Raw genomic sequence first — 13,944 nt, forward strand, 5'->3', positions numbered from 1 at the left:
AATGTTACATTAGTGCCCTGGGCCTTTTGACCTGTGATGCCCACTGATTGGATAAACACCTCCTGGATAATGACCATGGCCCATAATCTAGCTGCTAGATGGGCAAGGCCCTCAAAGAACAAACCAGAACCAAAAGATTATAGGAGGAGGAAAAACTTCCATCTGGAGTGACCTAAAAAGATCACAGGTGGGAAAACAGGAAATCTCCAGATGGATGGGGGCAGAAGACATTCTAAGAGAAGAAACTTGCAGAAGTGCAGGGGAGGATGGAATAAAGATGAGAGACTAGGACGTGAAAGGCTTGACACCAGATTATTGAGAGGGGGCTGAATATTATGAAGAAGCAGGCATGTGTAAGGAAGGCAAATGTGCAGAAGATGCAGAGTGGGCTGAATGGAGAGGAGTCAGAGGTAGGAAGAGCAATTTAACAATGTTTTCTGGTAAAAATCTACCAGAAAGACAGAGAGGGGCAGGAGGAAGAGAGAGACCATTCCCACTAGGATGGTGATGAGATGGCTGTGATGATGCAGTGGGATAAGGGATGACGGAAGGAGGACCTACACAGCAGAGATGACAAGGTCAGTGTAGACATGCCAGGTTGGAGGTGTTGGCAGGACATCCGAGAGGAAACGAACCATCAGACTAGGAGATGGAGCTAAGGACCCAGCACCCAGGAGAGTCAATGATAGGAGGAGATGGCTCAGGGTGAGGATGCTTCATCCTGAAGTCTCCCACTTCTGAGGCAGAGAACCATAGAAGGAACGCACTGAGGGCAGTTCTGGCCATTGGCATGAACTCGCTTACAGTTCAGTGGAGGGTCCTGCCAGTAAGTCCGGGGTGATGTCACGGGTAGCTGTAGTAGGGAAAGATGAGGCCAGGACCTAGGTTCCTGCGGAGAGAACGTAGAGATGGGTGGGCTGGACTTGCAGCCTTGGCTGGTATATGTGTGCAGTGATGTGCATCAGGATCCGGGATGGGATGGGGAGTGAGAGTCCCCTGCTCAGGTGCGAAGGGCTGCCTCACTTTTCCGACCCGACCAGCTGGTGGGGCGTGCTGGTGTCGGGGGACAGAAAAACTGAGTATGAGGAGTTCCCGTCGTGGCGCAGTGGTTAACGAATCTGACTAGGAACCATGAGGTTGCGGGTTCAGTCCCTGCCCTTGCTCAGTGGGTTAACCATCCGGTGTTGCCGTGAGCTGTGGTGTAGGTTGCAGACGCGGCTCGGATCCTGCGTTGCTGTGGCTCTGGCGTAGGCCAGTGGCTACAGCTCCGATTCGACCCCTAGCCTGGGAACCTCCATATGCCGCGGGAGCGGCCCAAAGAAATAGCAAAAAGACAAAAAAAAAAAAAACTGAGTATGAGAGTCCCACCAACCCTTCATCTCCCCAGCGCGAAGGCTCTCTGCATCTGTCCAGAGAACGAGTGTGGGTCTCTCGTTCACATAGAATTGTGAGATCTCAGGAACTCCGAGATTCCGGGAAGCAGAATGTTTGAAAACAGTGTCCTCTGTGATGTGTTCCTTGCATCATGGGAAGCCCTGAATTCCTGTCCCAACTCCACCCCCAGATGGTGACTGTCTGGGACTCATTCCCCGGGTATATTTGTCCTGAGTCGCTGAGTAACCTTGAACACAGTGCTTGGTGTCTCTGGTCCTACGTGTCCTCAGATGTGCTGTGAGATTACTGTCATAGATAAAGGACAGGTGACACAATGGATGTGAAAGTACCTCAGACTGTCACTTATCCTGGTTATGATGTGTTTGTGTGACATCCCTGTTACCCCTGAGAACGTAGAGAAAACCAAACAATTCCTGTTATGTGAACTTCCTTTTAGAACCAGAAGGAATAAGCGGGTGTTTGCCTTCTTGCCCCAACCCCCTCCCTGCCATTTTTAGGGGGAACCGCCTTTTTTTTTCCTTTGGTGGGAAATGGTGTCTTTTTTTCTCCCTTGTCAGTTAGATGATCCATCTATTTTTTTTCTTCTAGTTCACCTTCCCTATTTGTATCTGATTCACTGGAAAAAATGAAACAGATCCCCCTCAGCCTGGGCCCCAGGAGCACTTCCCACAGAGACCTCCCACCCCTCTGAGCTGGTCCACAGGGAGGCTCAGCCCTAAGGCCAGCAGTATCCCCGTGGCACCAGTGCAAGGGACAGGAGCGTTGGCTGGGATGCAGCAGAGGCAAGAGGCCAGGCTGGTGGGAGGGGATTACGGGACAGTACTCAACACTCAATAGCATCTTTTGATCCAGTTCAGCCCCTTGTCCCACACCTTACATGGTGCTTGTCCTATAACAGGTAATTAATAAACATTCATCAAATCGACACAAAAAGGAGCAGATAAGTAGGAAGGCATCCTGATCCTCACCTGCACAGCCTATCTGGGGTGACAAAACCATCCCAGGTGACCAGAGGTGTCATGGATTGTATGTTTATGCCATTTGTCTTGTTTTTCTGTTTCAGGTCCTCCTGGCCCCAGGGGTCCGAAAGGTGACAGAGGACAGCAGGGACCCCCAGGTCCCACTGGCAATAAGGGGCAGAAAGGAGAGAAGGGGGAGCCTGGGCCACCCGGCCCCGCCGGTGAGAGGGGCCCAATCGGGCCAGTTGGCCCCCCCGGAGAGCGTGGCAGCAAAGGCTCCAAGGGCCTGCAGGGCCCCAAAGGCTCCCGTGGGTCCCCTGGGAAGCCCGGCCCTCAGGGTCCCAGTGGGGACCCAGGCCCCCCTGGCCCACCTGGCAAGGAAGGACCCCCGGGCCCCCAGGGCCCTCCTGGCTTCCAGGGACTACAGGGCACCGTGGGGGAGCCTGGGGTGCCGGGGCCACGGGGACTGCCGGGCTTGCCGGGGGTGCCAGGCATGCCAGGCCCCAAGGGCCCCCCTGGCCCCCCAGGCCCATCAGGGCCAGCAGCACCCATGGCCCTGCAGAGCGAGCCCACCGCAGCGCCCGAGGCCAACGGTGAGTCAGCCCCTCACACCCAGATGGGCCGTGTGTGTGTGCTCGTGCAGGCTGCACGCCCCATTTTATTTGGCAGTGAAGGTGCAGCGTAGGGAGGCTGACCCTGCTGCTGCCCCGGCCCCAAGCCAGGTGGCCTCACTCAGCACAGGTTTCTCTCTAAACACCATCAGTCCCTTCAGCACTTGTCCACGTAGCTGAGCCCAGCTTGCGCAGACAGACTGGCCCCAGACATCTCCTCCAGGAAAGTCCAAGGCTGGCCCCCCCACCCCCGCCAACCCATCCCTGTCCGCATTTTATGCACTTTGCCTGGGGATGGACAGCCCTTGGTTAACATGTGGCTGGAACCTTCTGTTCCTGAAGCCCAGATCGCATTTCTTTTGGAAAAGGTATCATGACACCTTCTGGTCTTTTGATAATGAAACCTTTGGTAAAACCCTGAGCGCTGGGTTTGCAACCAAGCCTAGGTCCCTCTCCTTTGACCCACCCCTGATTCCACTTAATTTCCTTCAGTACAACTCAGTCTCCTTTGTCCCGTGAGCCCAGCTCAGGTTCTGGGCCCTCCCATCCATGTGTTTATAGGCTCCATGTGACTCCAGGCTGATGCTGAACATCTGTGCCTGTGCTGCCTTCTGCTGCTATGTCTGTTATTTCTGTCACTGTAAAGACTAATCCAGACCCAGAGGAACAAGGGCCCAGGGTAGATATTTTCCAGATTATGTAGTTTTAACTACTGTGTGTTCTGCAGGCCACTTCCCATACTAGTCTTTGCTCCTGGCCTGTCCTCGAGTGTCAGTCACGGGCTCTGCACAGGACGCCGGGGAAGCAGGGCCAGGGCTGTGGTGTCTTGAACATAGCTGAAGAAAGCCATGGTGGTGTGTGTGGGGGTGTGTGTGTGTGTGTGTGTGTGTGTTTTAATCAAAATTTTTAAACTCTGCATTCCTAGGCTGCCCACCTCACTGGAAGAACTTCACAGACAAATGCTACTATTTTTCGGTTGAGAAAGAAATTTTTGAGGATGCAAAACTTTTCTGTGAGGACAAGTCTTCACATCTCGTTTTCATAAACACGAGGGAGGAACAGGTATATCTGCAGCATACTTCTGGTTGGGGACCAACTATAATTTAAGGATCGTTTACATCTAGAAAGTGGATGCTTACTGAGAATTCAAAGATAGCAAGAATTCACGGTCACATAAACACAGAAGGGCCGCATTATGGAGATTTGGACTTTATCCAGCCACAAGAGGAGGCATTCCTGGTCTGAGATTTAGGTCCTCTTCCTTCCACCTGGAAGATCTGGCTTTATCAAGCCTGGAGTTGTGTGGCTTTTCCCGGTGGCTGTTGACAGAGCCACAAGCCTGTAGACCAGCACCAGACACCTGTGAAGAGAGAGGCAGAGAGCTGTGAGCACCATAGGGGTGGGGTGGGATGCAAGGGCCTGGACATGTGGCCCCAGTAGGGTCAGGAAGGGAAGAGGAGGCCCTGGAGCAGAGCCCACAACAACAGTAACAACAGTGACCATTCATTGGGCCCCTTCTGTGTGCCAGGCACCGTACGAGGCATTTTCTCTTATAAACCTCACAACATTCCTAGAGCCTACGAGTAATATTATTCCCCCATGGTACAGATAAGAAAACTGAAGCCCTGCAAAGTTTAAATGACTAATGCATGAGACAAGTAAATACAGAGCTGAGACTGACACTGAGGTCCATCCGCAACAATACCAATGCTCTTTAACGCCACACTGTTCCAGCGGTCCCCTCAATGACTCCGGCAGACACAGCCCTGAAAAACAGTTATTTCTGCAGTAATTGACAGGGAATGAGCATCCAAAGGACATTTGGGCAGGTGCCTGGGCTTTGGAACATACAGACCTGGGCCCAATCCCAGTTCAGCCATACATCATCTTTATTAGGATGGTGGTTGTAACGGCCCAAAGGCACACTGCATGAGACACACTGGATGTGGTACCCAGCCCAGGAAGAGCTCAATAGTACCATGGCTGTGACGGTTATTAGAACATGGGAGGGACAGGGAGTAGAAGGGGGTGGAGCCTGGGGTGATCTGGATATTTTAAGTGGGAAAGAAGAGCACTTAAATATCACATATATACTTCTAAGAGGAAAAAATGCCAAAGCCTCCAAACAGAGCAAAACAAAACAAGTGTGATACAAAGAGGACAGCAAAAGCAGTGCCCACATCCTGACAAAAATCTTCCTAAATATTGTCCTTCTTTTCTAAATGTTGGAGGGAAAGTCCCCCCAAACTTCCTTTCAAAAAAAATAGTAACATGGATTTCCCACTGTGTCTCAGCGGTTAAGGACCTGATGTAGTATCCATGAGGATGTGGGTTCAATCCTTGGCCACACTCAGTGGGTTAAGGATCTAGTGTTGCCCGTGAGCTATGGCATAGGTCACAGATGTGGCTTGGATTTGGTGTTGCTGTGGCTTTGGCGTAGGCCTGCAGCTACAGCTCTGACCCAACCCCTGGCCAGGGAAGTTCCATATGCTACAGGTGTGGCCATAAAAAAATAGTAATATACCGTCTCTGATTTATTTTCCAGCAATGGATCAAAAAGCAGACGGTAGGGAGAGAGAGCCACTGGATTGGCCTCACGGACTCAGAGCAGGAAAACGAGTGGAGGTGGCTGGATGGCACGTCTCCAGAGTATAAGTAAGTCTCAGAAACTTCCAGATTGATGGTCTGTTTTTACCTCTTGCCAGACTAACTCCCTACAGTTTCCTCCTTAATGACCTGTGTCCTACATGTTCCTGAAATGGAGGCTCTAGGTACCAGCTGCCTATTTATTTCCACGTAGGGAAAGCATGGCTGAGAATCAACAGGCCATCAAAGAAGGTTTTTCTTTTTTTCTTTTCATGGAGTGATTTCTTTCTTGGTTTCTACGAAATGACTCATAAAACCCACCCACTCATGGCCAAGCGTGCTCTTTAAATGCTGCTCTGAGGGATGAGGTGGGCCTGGCCACTCTAGGACATTCCGAGCTGCCCCAGCCATGTTTCTGACAAGGGCCGGGCCACCCTTCAGTATGACAGCATCAATGCCCCAAGCCTGGCTGGGCTTCAAGTTTATGACTCTCCTGCACACAGAAGGTTCAAGTGTACCACGAACAAAGGCATTTGTGGGACAACTGTCTCCTACAGTTTGGAGGAGTCCCTGCAATTCAGATGGCACCTGAGTCCTATAAAGGCAGCAATGAAGGACAGAAGCTCTTCACAGAACCTTCTCGGAGCTCCTCAAGGCAAAGACCTCTCCACAAGCTTCATCCAACTCCAGAGCCCAGTCCTGCCCCAGGGTCTGAAAAGCAAATCAGTTGTGCCAATTTAAACTTCACCTTTCATCCTCCTCCTTCCTTGCTTGCTTCTAATGCATGTGAAAATAGAAAAATATGCAACACGCTGTGCCAAATGGAGCAGAGTCACCTGTGACTACCTTTGCTGGAGACAAAGAAGGCAGGTCCTGCAGAGGTCAAGCAGGCATGAGAGCATCTGGGCCTCAGGACCAGGTCTGAGCATGAAGGAGCCACAGCATCCATAGTGCTGGGAGAAGAGAAAGCAAGCATATTTCAGGTCTAAGACAGCACCCCGGGCATCAAGGCTGGAGTAGCAGTGGTCAAGGACAGGGAATGGGCTTGGAGGGGAGGGGCCAGATGGAGCTGCCGTGTGTGTGGGGAAACAAGCAGGCTTCTTTGTACTTTTAAATCCTTCACACAAAAAGGCATGATTAGAGGACGTAGATGGGCCCCAGAAGAAGGCCAATTTCTTCTCAAAAGAGTGACCTATGTGGAGATGCCGCCTTTGAAGATTTTAGGTCTGCTCTGAAGGTGAGGCTCAGATGCCCCCAGGGCAGTGGATCCCCACCTGCTGGCCCGCCATCCACCCCATCTGCTCCCTGGGCACCTGTCCTTGGGGAGAGGATGTCACACCATAGTCTGGCTCTTGGGGTTTGGCCAACAACTTGGGGAGGGCACCCGCATAGAACAGATGCTCTTCAGGAGACTCCAAACACTTGTGAGAGTTGTCACCTAAACAGGAGAAGTGGAGGGCCAGGGGAGGGGACAGGAAGCAGAGACTGTTCAGGGGAAGATAAATCCGTGGCTTTGATACTCAAGACTGCCAGGATCTTTTTTTAAAGGGAGTCAGCGGGGAACTAAAAAAAAAGTTTTTTTTTTCAGTCTCCTCCACTTTCCTTGTAGCCATAAATGCAAAAAGGTCTGGGTTAGACTCCCTAAGAAATTTGATCAAGCAAAAACTGGACTTGCCCCCACAGAATGGATGGAACAGAAACACAACTGTCTATGCCAGCTCTCCCACGGTGGAACTTTCCTCCTCCTTTCTAGGCTCCAGCAAGAATCCTATGATTTGAGAAGAGAGTCTCAGCATCGGTACCTGGGACCCAAGAAGGATTTTCATGAACAGACACCTTCCCAGGGGCTCTGTCCCCAGCCATAGCCACCCTGGGGCCCCTGCTCCCCAGCTCCAACCCAGACCATGCTTCTCATTTTCCACCCTAAGGAATACATAGACACATAAAAATCCCCGGGATCAAATTTTAAAAGCAAGAATAAATTAGGCAGACATATTATGAGGCCTCAATAGCCGAAGGCTAATTTAACTTGACATGTAGTAATAAAAACAGTGCAGACTAGAAAAAGAGCCAGTGCAGTGGGGGGAGAGAGCACATGCCCTGGGGTCGATGAGTCTGGGCTCCAGGCCTTGACCCAGCACTCAGCAGCTGCATGACCTCGTGTGAGTTACTCAGCCACGCGGATCACCATGCTCTTGTCTGGAAATGAAGATTACAGCAGGACCAGCGTCTGTATTGTGAAAATTAAGTGAGAAAATATATATAAAGCATCAAGGACAGCGAGCCCATGGGAAGTGCTCAAGAAATACCATCAGCTGGTACTGGCATGATTACGCTTATTATTATTGTCGCCATCATCATTTTCACACTAGTCAGTAATTGCAGAATGGCACCACCTAGCAGGTATGCATCACACCATGTCCCAATGGAGATGCCAGCCACAGTGTCACACTCGCATCTCATGACAGGTTTGTGATGAAGACAAGAATGTTCTCTGCCAGGGCCTGGGGAAGGGGCTCTAGGCTCTCCAGGGTCTCCCAACGTGATGCAGCTCCCCAGGTCCCTCTCCGTCTACTTTCTCATCCTCTTTGCTCCCATTGCCTCTACGCATGGTCCAATCCCTTTCCTTTCCCCTGCCATGCACAATGGTTTCTGGATCCGGCACCTCCCCACACCCTGCCCAGGCTGGAGAAGAAGCCCGTCTCCCTTTCCCTCTCACACATGCACATTCACACACATGCGCCCCTTTTGAAATCATTTCCGGCTGTTGCAGTGACTATTAAAGAGGAAAGAGACAAGGGATAAAAGGTTTTTCCTCTGCCTCTTGCTCCCAACTCCATTTTTATGCTGTGAGCTGGTTGAAAAAGACGGTGCTGAAATTAACAGACCAAAAGCAATGGTAACATGGATCAGAGTCTCCCAAAACACGTGTGAAGCTCCACACTTCCTCTTGTCCACTTCGTGGTCCCCAGCACAGGACATCATTTAGAGAGAGCAGGCTGTCAAGTTATAAGTAACAGCTTTTAGCTCTACCTAGCAAAGAAAACATGGGTTGCCCTTCTGTCCACACAGTCTGCTACATATCACATTACATACTACATTTTTTTTCTTTCCTTTTTTCTTTTTAGGGCCGCACACAAGGCACATGGAAGTTCCCAGGCGAGTCAAATTGGAGCTGCAGCCAGCGGCCTACACCACAGCCACCCACTCTGATAGAAACATAAAGCATGGCCCAGAGTGAGTTGCCTCTGAATTAGATGATGCTGGTGGGGTAAGGAGTCCTTGTTTAGGGGAAGCATCTCCTGCTGCAGATGTTTTTCCAGACCTTCCCCACGAAACAACAAGCTGGTCCTCTCAGGAGGTAACCACAGCTTCTGTGCCAAGGACTTGCTTCTTAGAGCAGACAGTTTTCAGGTTTTTGGTCGTGGAAGCATGTCTAATGTGTTGCATGGAAATAGGATCAGGAACAGTGAATGCTGAGAAAGGGAGGATTTGAGCAGCATCAAGTTAACAAGCCTCAAGTAAGCTCATCCTAAAGAAGAATTGTTTTTAAGAATCTCTCTCCCCAAAAAAGGCAGTGAAATGCATGGGTCATTTTCAGTAAGATTAAATTACTATTTCTCTCTAAAGCAATGAACAATCTACAACTTAGCCAGACAAGCACCACCAAGTGTTTACAATTGTAGGTTCTTGTAAATGTATATGGAGGGTCCCTCACTCTCTCTTCCTGACTCTGACTTGTTATAAGCATGATATCTGAATGTACAAGGATTCCTCTGGGTTCTCATAAGAGTGTGAGTGTGTATCATGGCCTCAGAATGCATATATATTCACGCAGAGATAAACACACACATGCCTAGAAGTCAACGTTCCAATACACATTAGAAGGTTATCATTCATCTAACGCCCTCAGCACTGTGAGGAGGCAGCTCAGCGAGTTGATTTCATTGTAGCAAAGACAGCCAGCCAGCCAGCCTGCAGGGGAGATGCTGCAACTCACACTTCTCTGCACAACAGCTGCTTCTTATTCTGAAGAAGGGTGTGCACAGCTTTTTAAACAGTGCCTTTTCATTCCAGAACAAATGACATGCCTCGGTTTTTTTTTTTTTTTTTTACATTTCTCTGCTGCTCTTGGGTAAAGAAAACTTCTGTGTGACTTTGTGAGTCTAACACTCAATTTCTGTTTCCTTAAAAGAAACTGGAAAGCTGGACAGCCAGATAACTGGGGTCACGGCCACGGGCCAGGAGAAGACTGTGCCGGGCTGATTTATGCTGGGCAGTGGAATGATTTCCAGTGCGAGGACATCAATAACTTCATTTGCGAGAAGAACAGGGAGACAGGTGAGTAGGGGGGTCGGAAGAGCTGCACAGATCCCATCTTGTTAAAGGACAAGAGGTGGTGAGTGTAAGGGCTTTGGGTGCAGGCTCTGCAATTGGGTTCTGTCACATATTAGCTGGGCACACTGTTAACCTCAGGAGAATTAATAACATTATCCTCTTATGCAGGTTGTTGTGAGGACTTAAGTTAATAAATGTGCCTACTATATAGGAAGTATAACGACTTATGGATGTAGGTCATTACCTTATAATATTGCCAGTCAGTTATGCTTTTAACATATGGCACCAATATTAAGTCTTTTTCATAGAGTTCCATACACAGATAATTCAGATGGCCAAGCATTCAATTCCACAGGTATTTATTGAGCATTTACTATGGGCCAGATGCTGTGCCAGGTGGTGGAGGGATATAGTCTCTCCCCCTTGTAAGTTTCTAAGCCAAAGAGGCATTTGGAGATTTTTTTCATTTCAAAAGAAATGTAAAGCTTCATTAAATACTTGATCCTCTTTGGAAGTTAGTACTTTAGTTTTTCTTCATCAGAACTGGATTAAAAGTTTGTGGTGGAGAACTCCCGCTACGGTGCAGTGGTTAAGTATCTGACTGCAATGGCTCAGGTTGCTGCAGAGGTGCGGGTTCAACCCCAGGCTGGCACAGTGGGTTAAAGGATCTGGGATTGCTGCAGCTGTGGCAGAGGTCTCAGATTCAGTCCCTGGCCTGGGAACTTCCATCTGCCACAGCTGCAGCCATAAAATTAAAAAAAAAAAAAAAAAGTTTATGGTGGGAGAAAGGGAAAATGGAAGTGAATGGTAATATGTATGGGTTTCTTTTGGTAATACGTATGGGTGATGAATATGTTATAAAATATGACTAGATAGTTCTAAACTATACAACTTTGTGAGCATTATGTAATCCTGTCTCATAGTCTTTAGTTTAAAAATTGGTGGGAAGGGCAGGTAGTATCTTTGTACCTCCCTCTGCTGTATTCCAGAGCACCAGTATCTCTGGTGCCCCAGTTTCTGAAGCTGCCACCTTGCAGGCACCCTTTGATCTCCTGTTCTAGTAGCCAGTGAGCTTGCATTCCCAGGTCAGGTCCCATTAGACTATAATAAACAGATAACTCTTGGCCAGCTGCCACCCCAGGGGACTATGCAGACAGTGGACTGATCACACCCCCAGTCTTTCTGTGAAAGAGGCCTATCTACTTGTCCTGGAGCTCTGGCAAGAGGGGCAGCCTTTTGGTTTGGCTTATCTAGGTACCTACTGAGGTGCCCTCCAAGGATGGAGGCTGGTGGATGCTATCTCTGCAACTTCTCTGTGCCTCATGACAGGGCACCAGGAGCTCCCAGGATGGAGCTTGTACGCTTGTCTGGCATCCTGATTTTTGCAACAACTGCATGGGAGACATCTCTAGGTCACACAGATCTGGTGGCCAGTGGAACATATGCTTTCAGTCCCACAAGCATATATATATTTGCATACTTTCAAAACTGCTGCCTGAAGGTCTGACTTCTAATCAGCCAGACTCTAATTGCTGACTGAGATCCTCTTCTTTGGGATATGGACAGATCTTGGCCCAGTCAAATGCTGGGAGCCACTAAAGATAATAAAATAGGCTGCTTGTACAATAACCATGGTTTGAGAGACAAGAGCTAGGGCAAGGCTGAAAGATAAGTTCCATTCCTACAAGATACTACTCCCTCAAGACTGGGAAAGATGGCTGTTTTATCTAGTGCATAGAATCCAACACTAGAGAGCCAAGCAAAATGAAGAAGGGTAAATATGTTCCTAGTAAAAGAACAAAATAAAACGTCATAAAAAAGTCCTTAATGAAACAGATATAAGTGATACATCTGATAAAGAGTTCAAAATAATAGTCTTAAAAATGCTCACTGAACTCAGGAGAAGATTAGATGAACACAGAACTTCAATAAAGAGTACCAAATAGAAGTCACAGAGCTGAAGAATACAACAACTGAACTGGAAAATATACTAGTAGGGTTCAATAGCAGACTAGATAAAGCAGAAGAAAGGATCAGGGAGCTCAGAAGCAGGGCAGTGGAACTCACCCAATTGAGAGGCAAAAAGAATAACAAATGAAACAAAGTGAAGATAATTTAAGGTATTTATGAGACAACATGATGTGGGCCAACATTCATATTATAGGGGCCCCAGAAAGAGAAGAGGGAGATTAAAGGTGTAGAAACTTCTTTAAAAAATAATGGCTGAAAACTTCCCTAACATGGATAAGGAAACAGACATCCAAATCCAGGAAACAGTTCTGAATAAGAGGAACCCTAAGAGACTCACACCAAAACACATTATAATTAAAATGTCAAAAGTTAAAGGCAAGGAGAGAATCTTAAAAGTAGCAAGAAAAAAATAACTTGTTACTTACAAGGGAACCTCCATTGACTATCAGCTGATTTTTCAGTAGAAACTTGGGAAGCCAAAAGGAATGGTAGGGCTTTATACAAAGTGATCAAAGAAAAAAACTTCCAATTAAGAATACTCTACCTGGCAAAGCTGCCCTTCAGAACTGAAAGAGAGAGAAAGTTTTCCAGATAAGCAAAACCTAAAGGAGTTCACCACCATGAGACCAGCCTTAAAAGAAATGTTAGACTTCTTTACACTGAAAAGAATGGTGCCACTTAGGAACAGGAAAACATATGAAAGTATGAATCTCACTGGAAAAGGTAAATATAAAGTTAAGAATAATCTAAGGTAAAGGTAGTGGATTAGTCACCTATAAAGCTAGTATGAAGGTAAAAAGACAAATTAGTAAAAATAACTATATAATAATTTGTTAAGGAATACACAAGATTAAAAGATATAAATTGTGATGTCAAAAACATAAAATGGTGTGGGGGGCAGAGAGTAAAAACTGTTTTAGAATTCATTCAAACTTAAGTTGTTATTAACTTAAAATAGATTGTTATAAATGTAAACTGTTGTATGTAAGCCTCATGATAACCACAATGCAAAAACCTGTAGTAGATACACAAAAGGTAATAGAAAGGAATCTAACTATATATACCACTATAAAAAAAGTCATCAAATCACAAAGGAAGAGAGCAAGAGAAGAAGGAATAGAGGGACTATAATAGGAGACAAAGAAGGTCATTATATAATGATAAAGGAGTCAGTCCAACAAAAGGATATGATATTTGCAAATATTTATGCACCCAACATAGGAGCACCTAAGTAAAAACAACAACAACAAATATCACTAGATCTAAAGGGAGAAATAGACAGCAGTACAGTAATAGTAGGGAACTTTAGTACTCCACTTTTCGTCAGACCAAAAAATCAATAAGAAAACATTGGCCTTAAATGGCACTTTAACCAGATATGCAAAAAACAGCTATGTAACAGCTATATAAGAACATCCCATCCAAAAACAACAGAATACAAATTCTTCTCAAGTGCACATGGAACATTCTCCAAACTATATCATGTTAGGCCACAAAACAAGTCTCAATAAACTTAAGATTGATTTCTAGTTTCAGACCATGTGGTTGGAAAAGATGCTAGATATGATTTCAATCACAAGAAGAAAACTGGAAATATGAGATTAAATAACATGCTACTATACAACCAGTGGGTCAAGGAAGAAATTTTAAAATGTGGTGAGACAAAAATAATAATGAGATAGGAATTCTCCTGTGGTGCAGTGGGTTAAGGATTTAGCATTGCTGCTGAATTTCTTGGGTCGCTGCTGTGGCACAGGTTTTACCCCTGGGCCCAGTAACTTCCACATGCCACAGGCACAGCCAAAAAAATTTTTGTGAGACAAATGAAAATAAAAATGCAACATACCAAAGCTTACAGGATATAACAAAGCAATTCTAGGAGTGAGGTTCATAGCAATAAATCCTACATCAAGAAATAAAAAAGATCTCAAACAACCCCTCAAGGAACTAGAAAAAACAAATGAGGCCCAAAGTTAGTAGAAGGAAGGAAATAAATATAAGAGTGGAAATAAATAAAATAGAGACTAAAAATACAATAGAAAAGATTAATGATAGAGCTGGTATTTGAAAAGATAAAACAAAAA

General features: G+C 46.7%; 1 protein-coding gene and 1 long non-coding RNA gene across 2 annotated transcripts in view; one reads left to right on the top strand and one right to left on the bottom strand.

Annotated features, from left to right (window-relative positions):
• COLEC12 (collectin subfamily member 12) overlaps positions 1–13,944 on the top strand; it is a 189,351-nt gene that overhangs the window by 169,665 nt on the left and 5,742 nt on the right. The window contains exons 6-9 of the mRNA XM_047793871.1: positions 2,459–2,947; positions 3,891–4,027; positions 5,511–5,620; positions 9,747–9,892. Coding sequence (XP_047649827.1) covers positions 2,459–2,947; positions 3,891–4,027; positions 5,511–5,620; positions 9,747–9,892 — 882 coding nt within the window. The remainder of the gene's footprint in view (positions 1–2,458; positions 2,948–3,890; positions 4,028–5,510; positions 5,621–9,746; positions 9,893–13,944) is intronic.
• LOC125134497 (uncharacterized) overlaps positions 3,932–13,944 on the bottom strand; it is a 57,085-nt gene continuing 47,072 nt past the window's right edge. Inside the window, exons 2-3 of the long non-coding RNA XR_007136652.1 lie at positions 6,398–6,504; positions 3,932–4,325 (exon numbers count right to left, since the gene is read on the bottom strand). This is a non-coding gene — a long non-coding RNA (uncharacterized LOC125134497). The remainder of the gene's footprint in view (positions 4,326–6,397; positions 6,505–13,944) is intronic.

Source organism: Phacochoerus africanus, chromosome 8 (genome assembly GCF_016906955.1).
Source record: "Phacochoerus africanus isolate WHEZ1 chromosome 8, ROS_Pafr_v1, whole genome shotgun sequence".
NCBI lineage: Eukaryota > Metazoa > Chordata > Mammalia > Artiodactyla > Suidae > Phacochoerus > Phacochoerus africanus.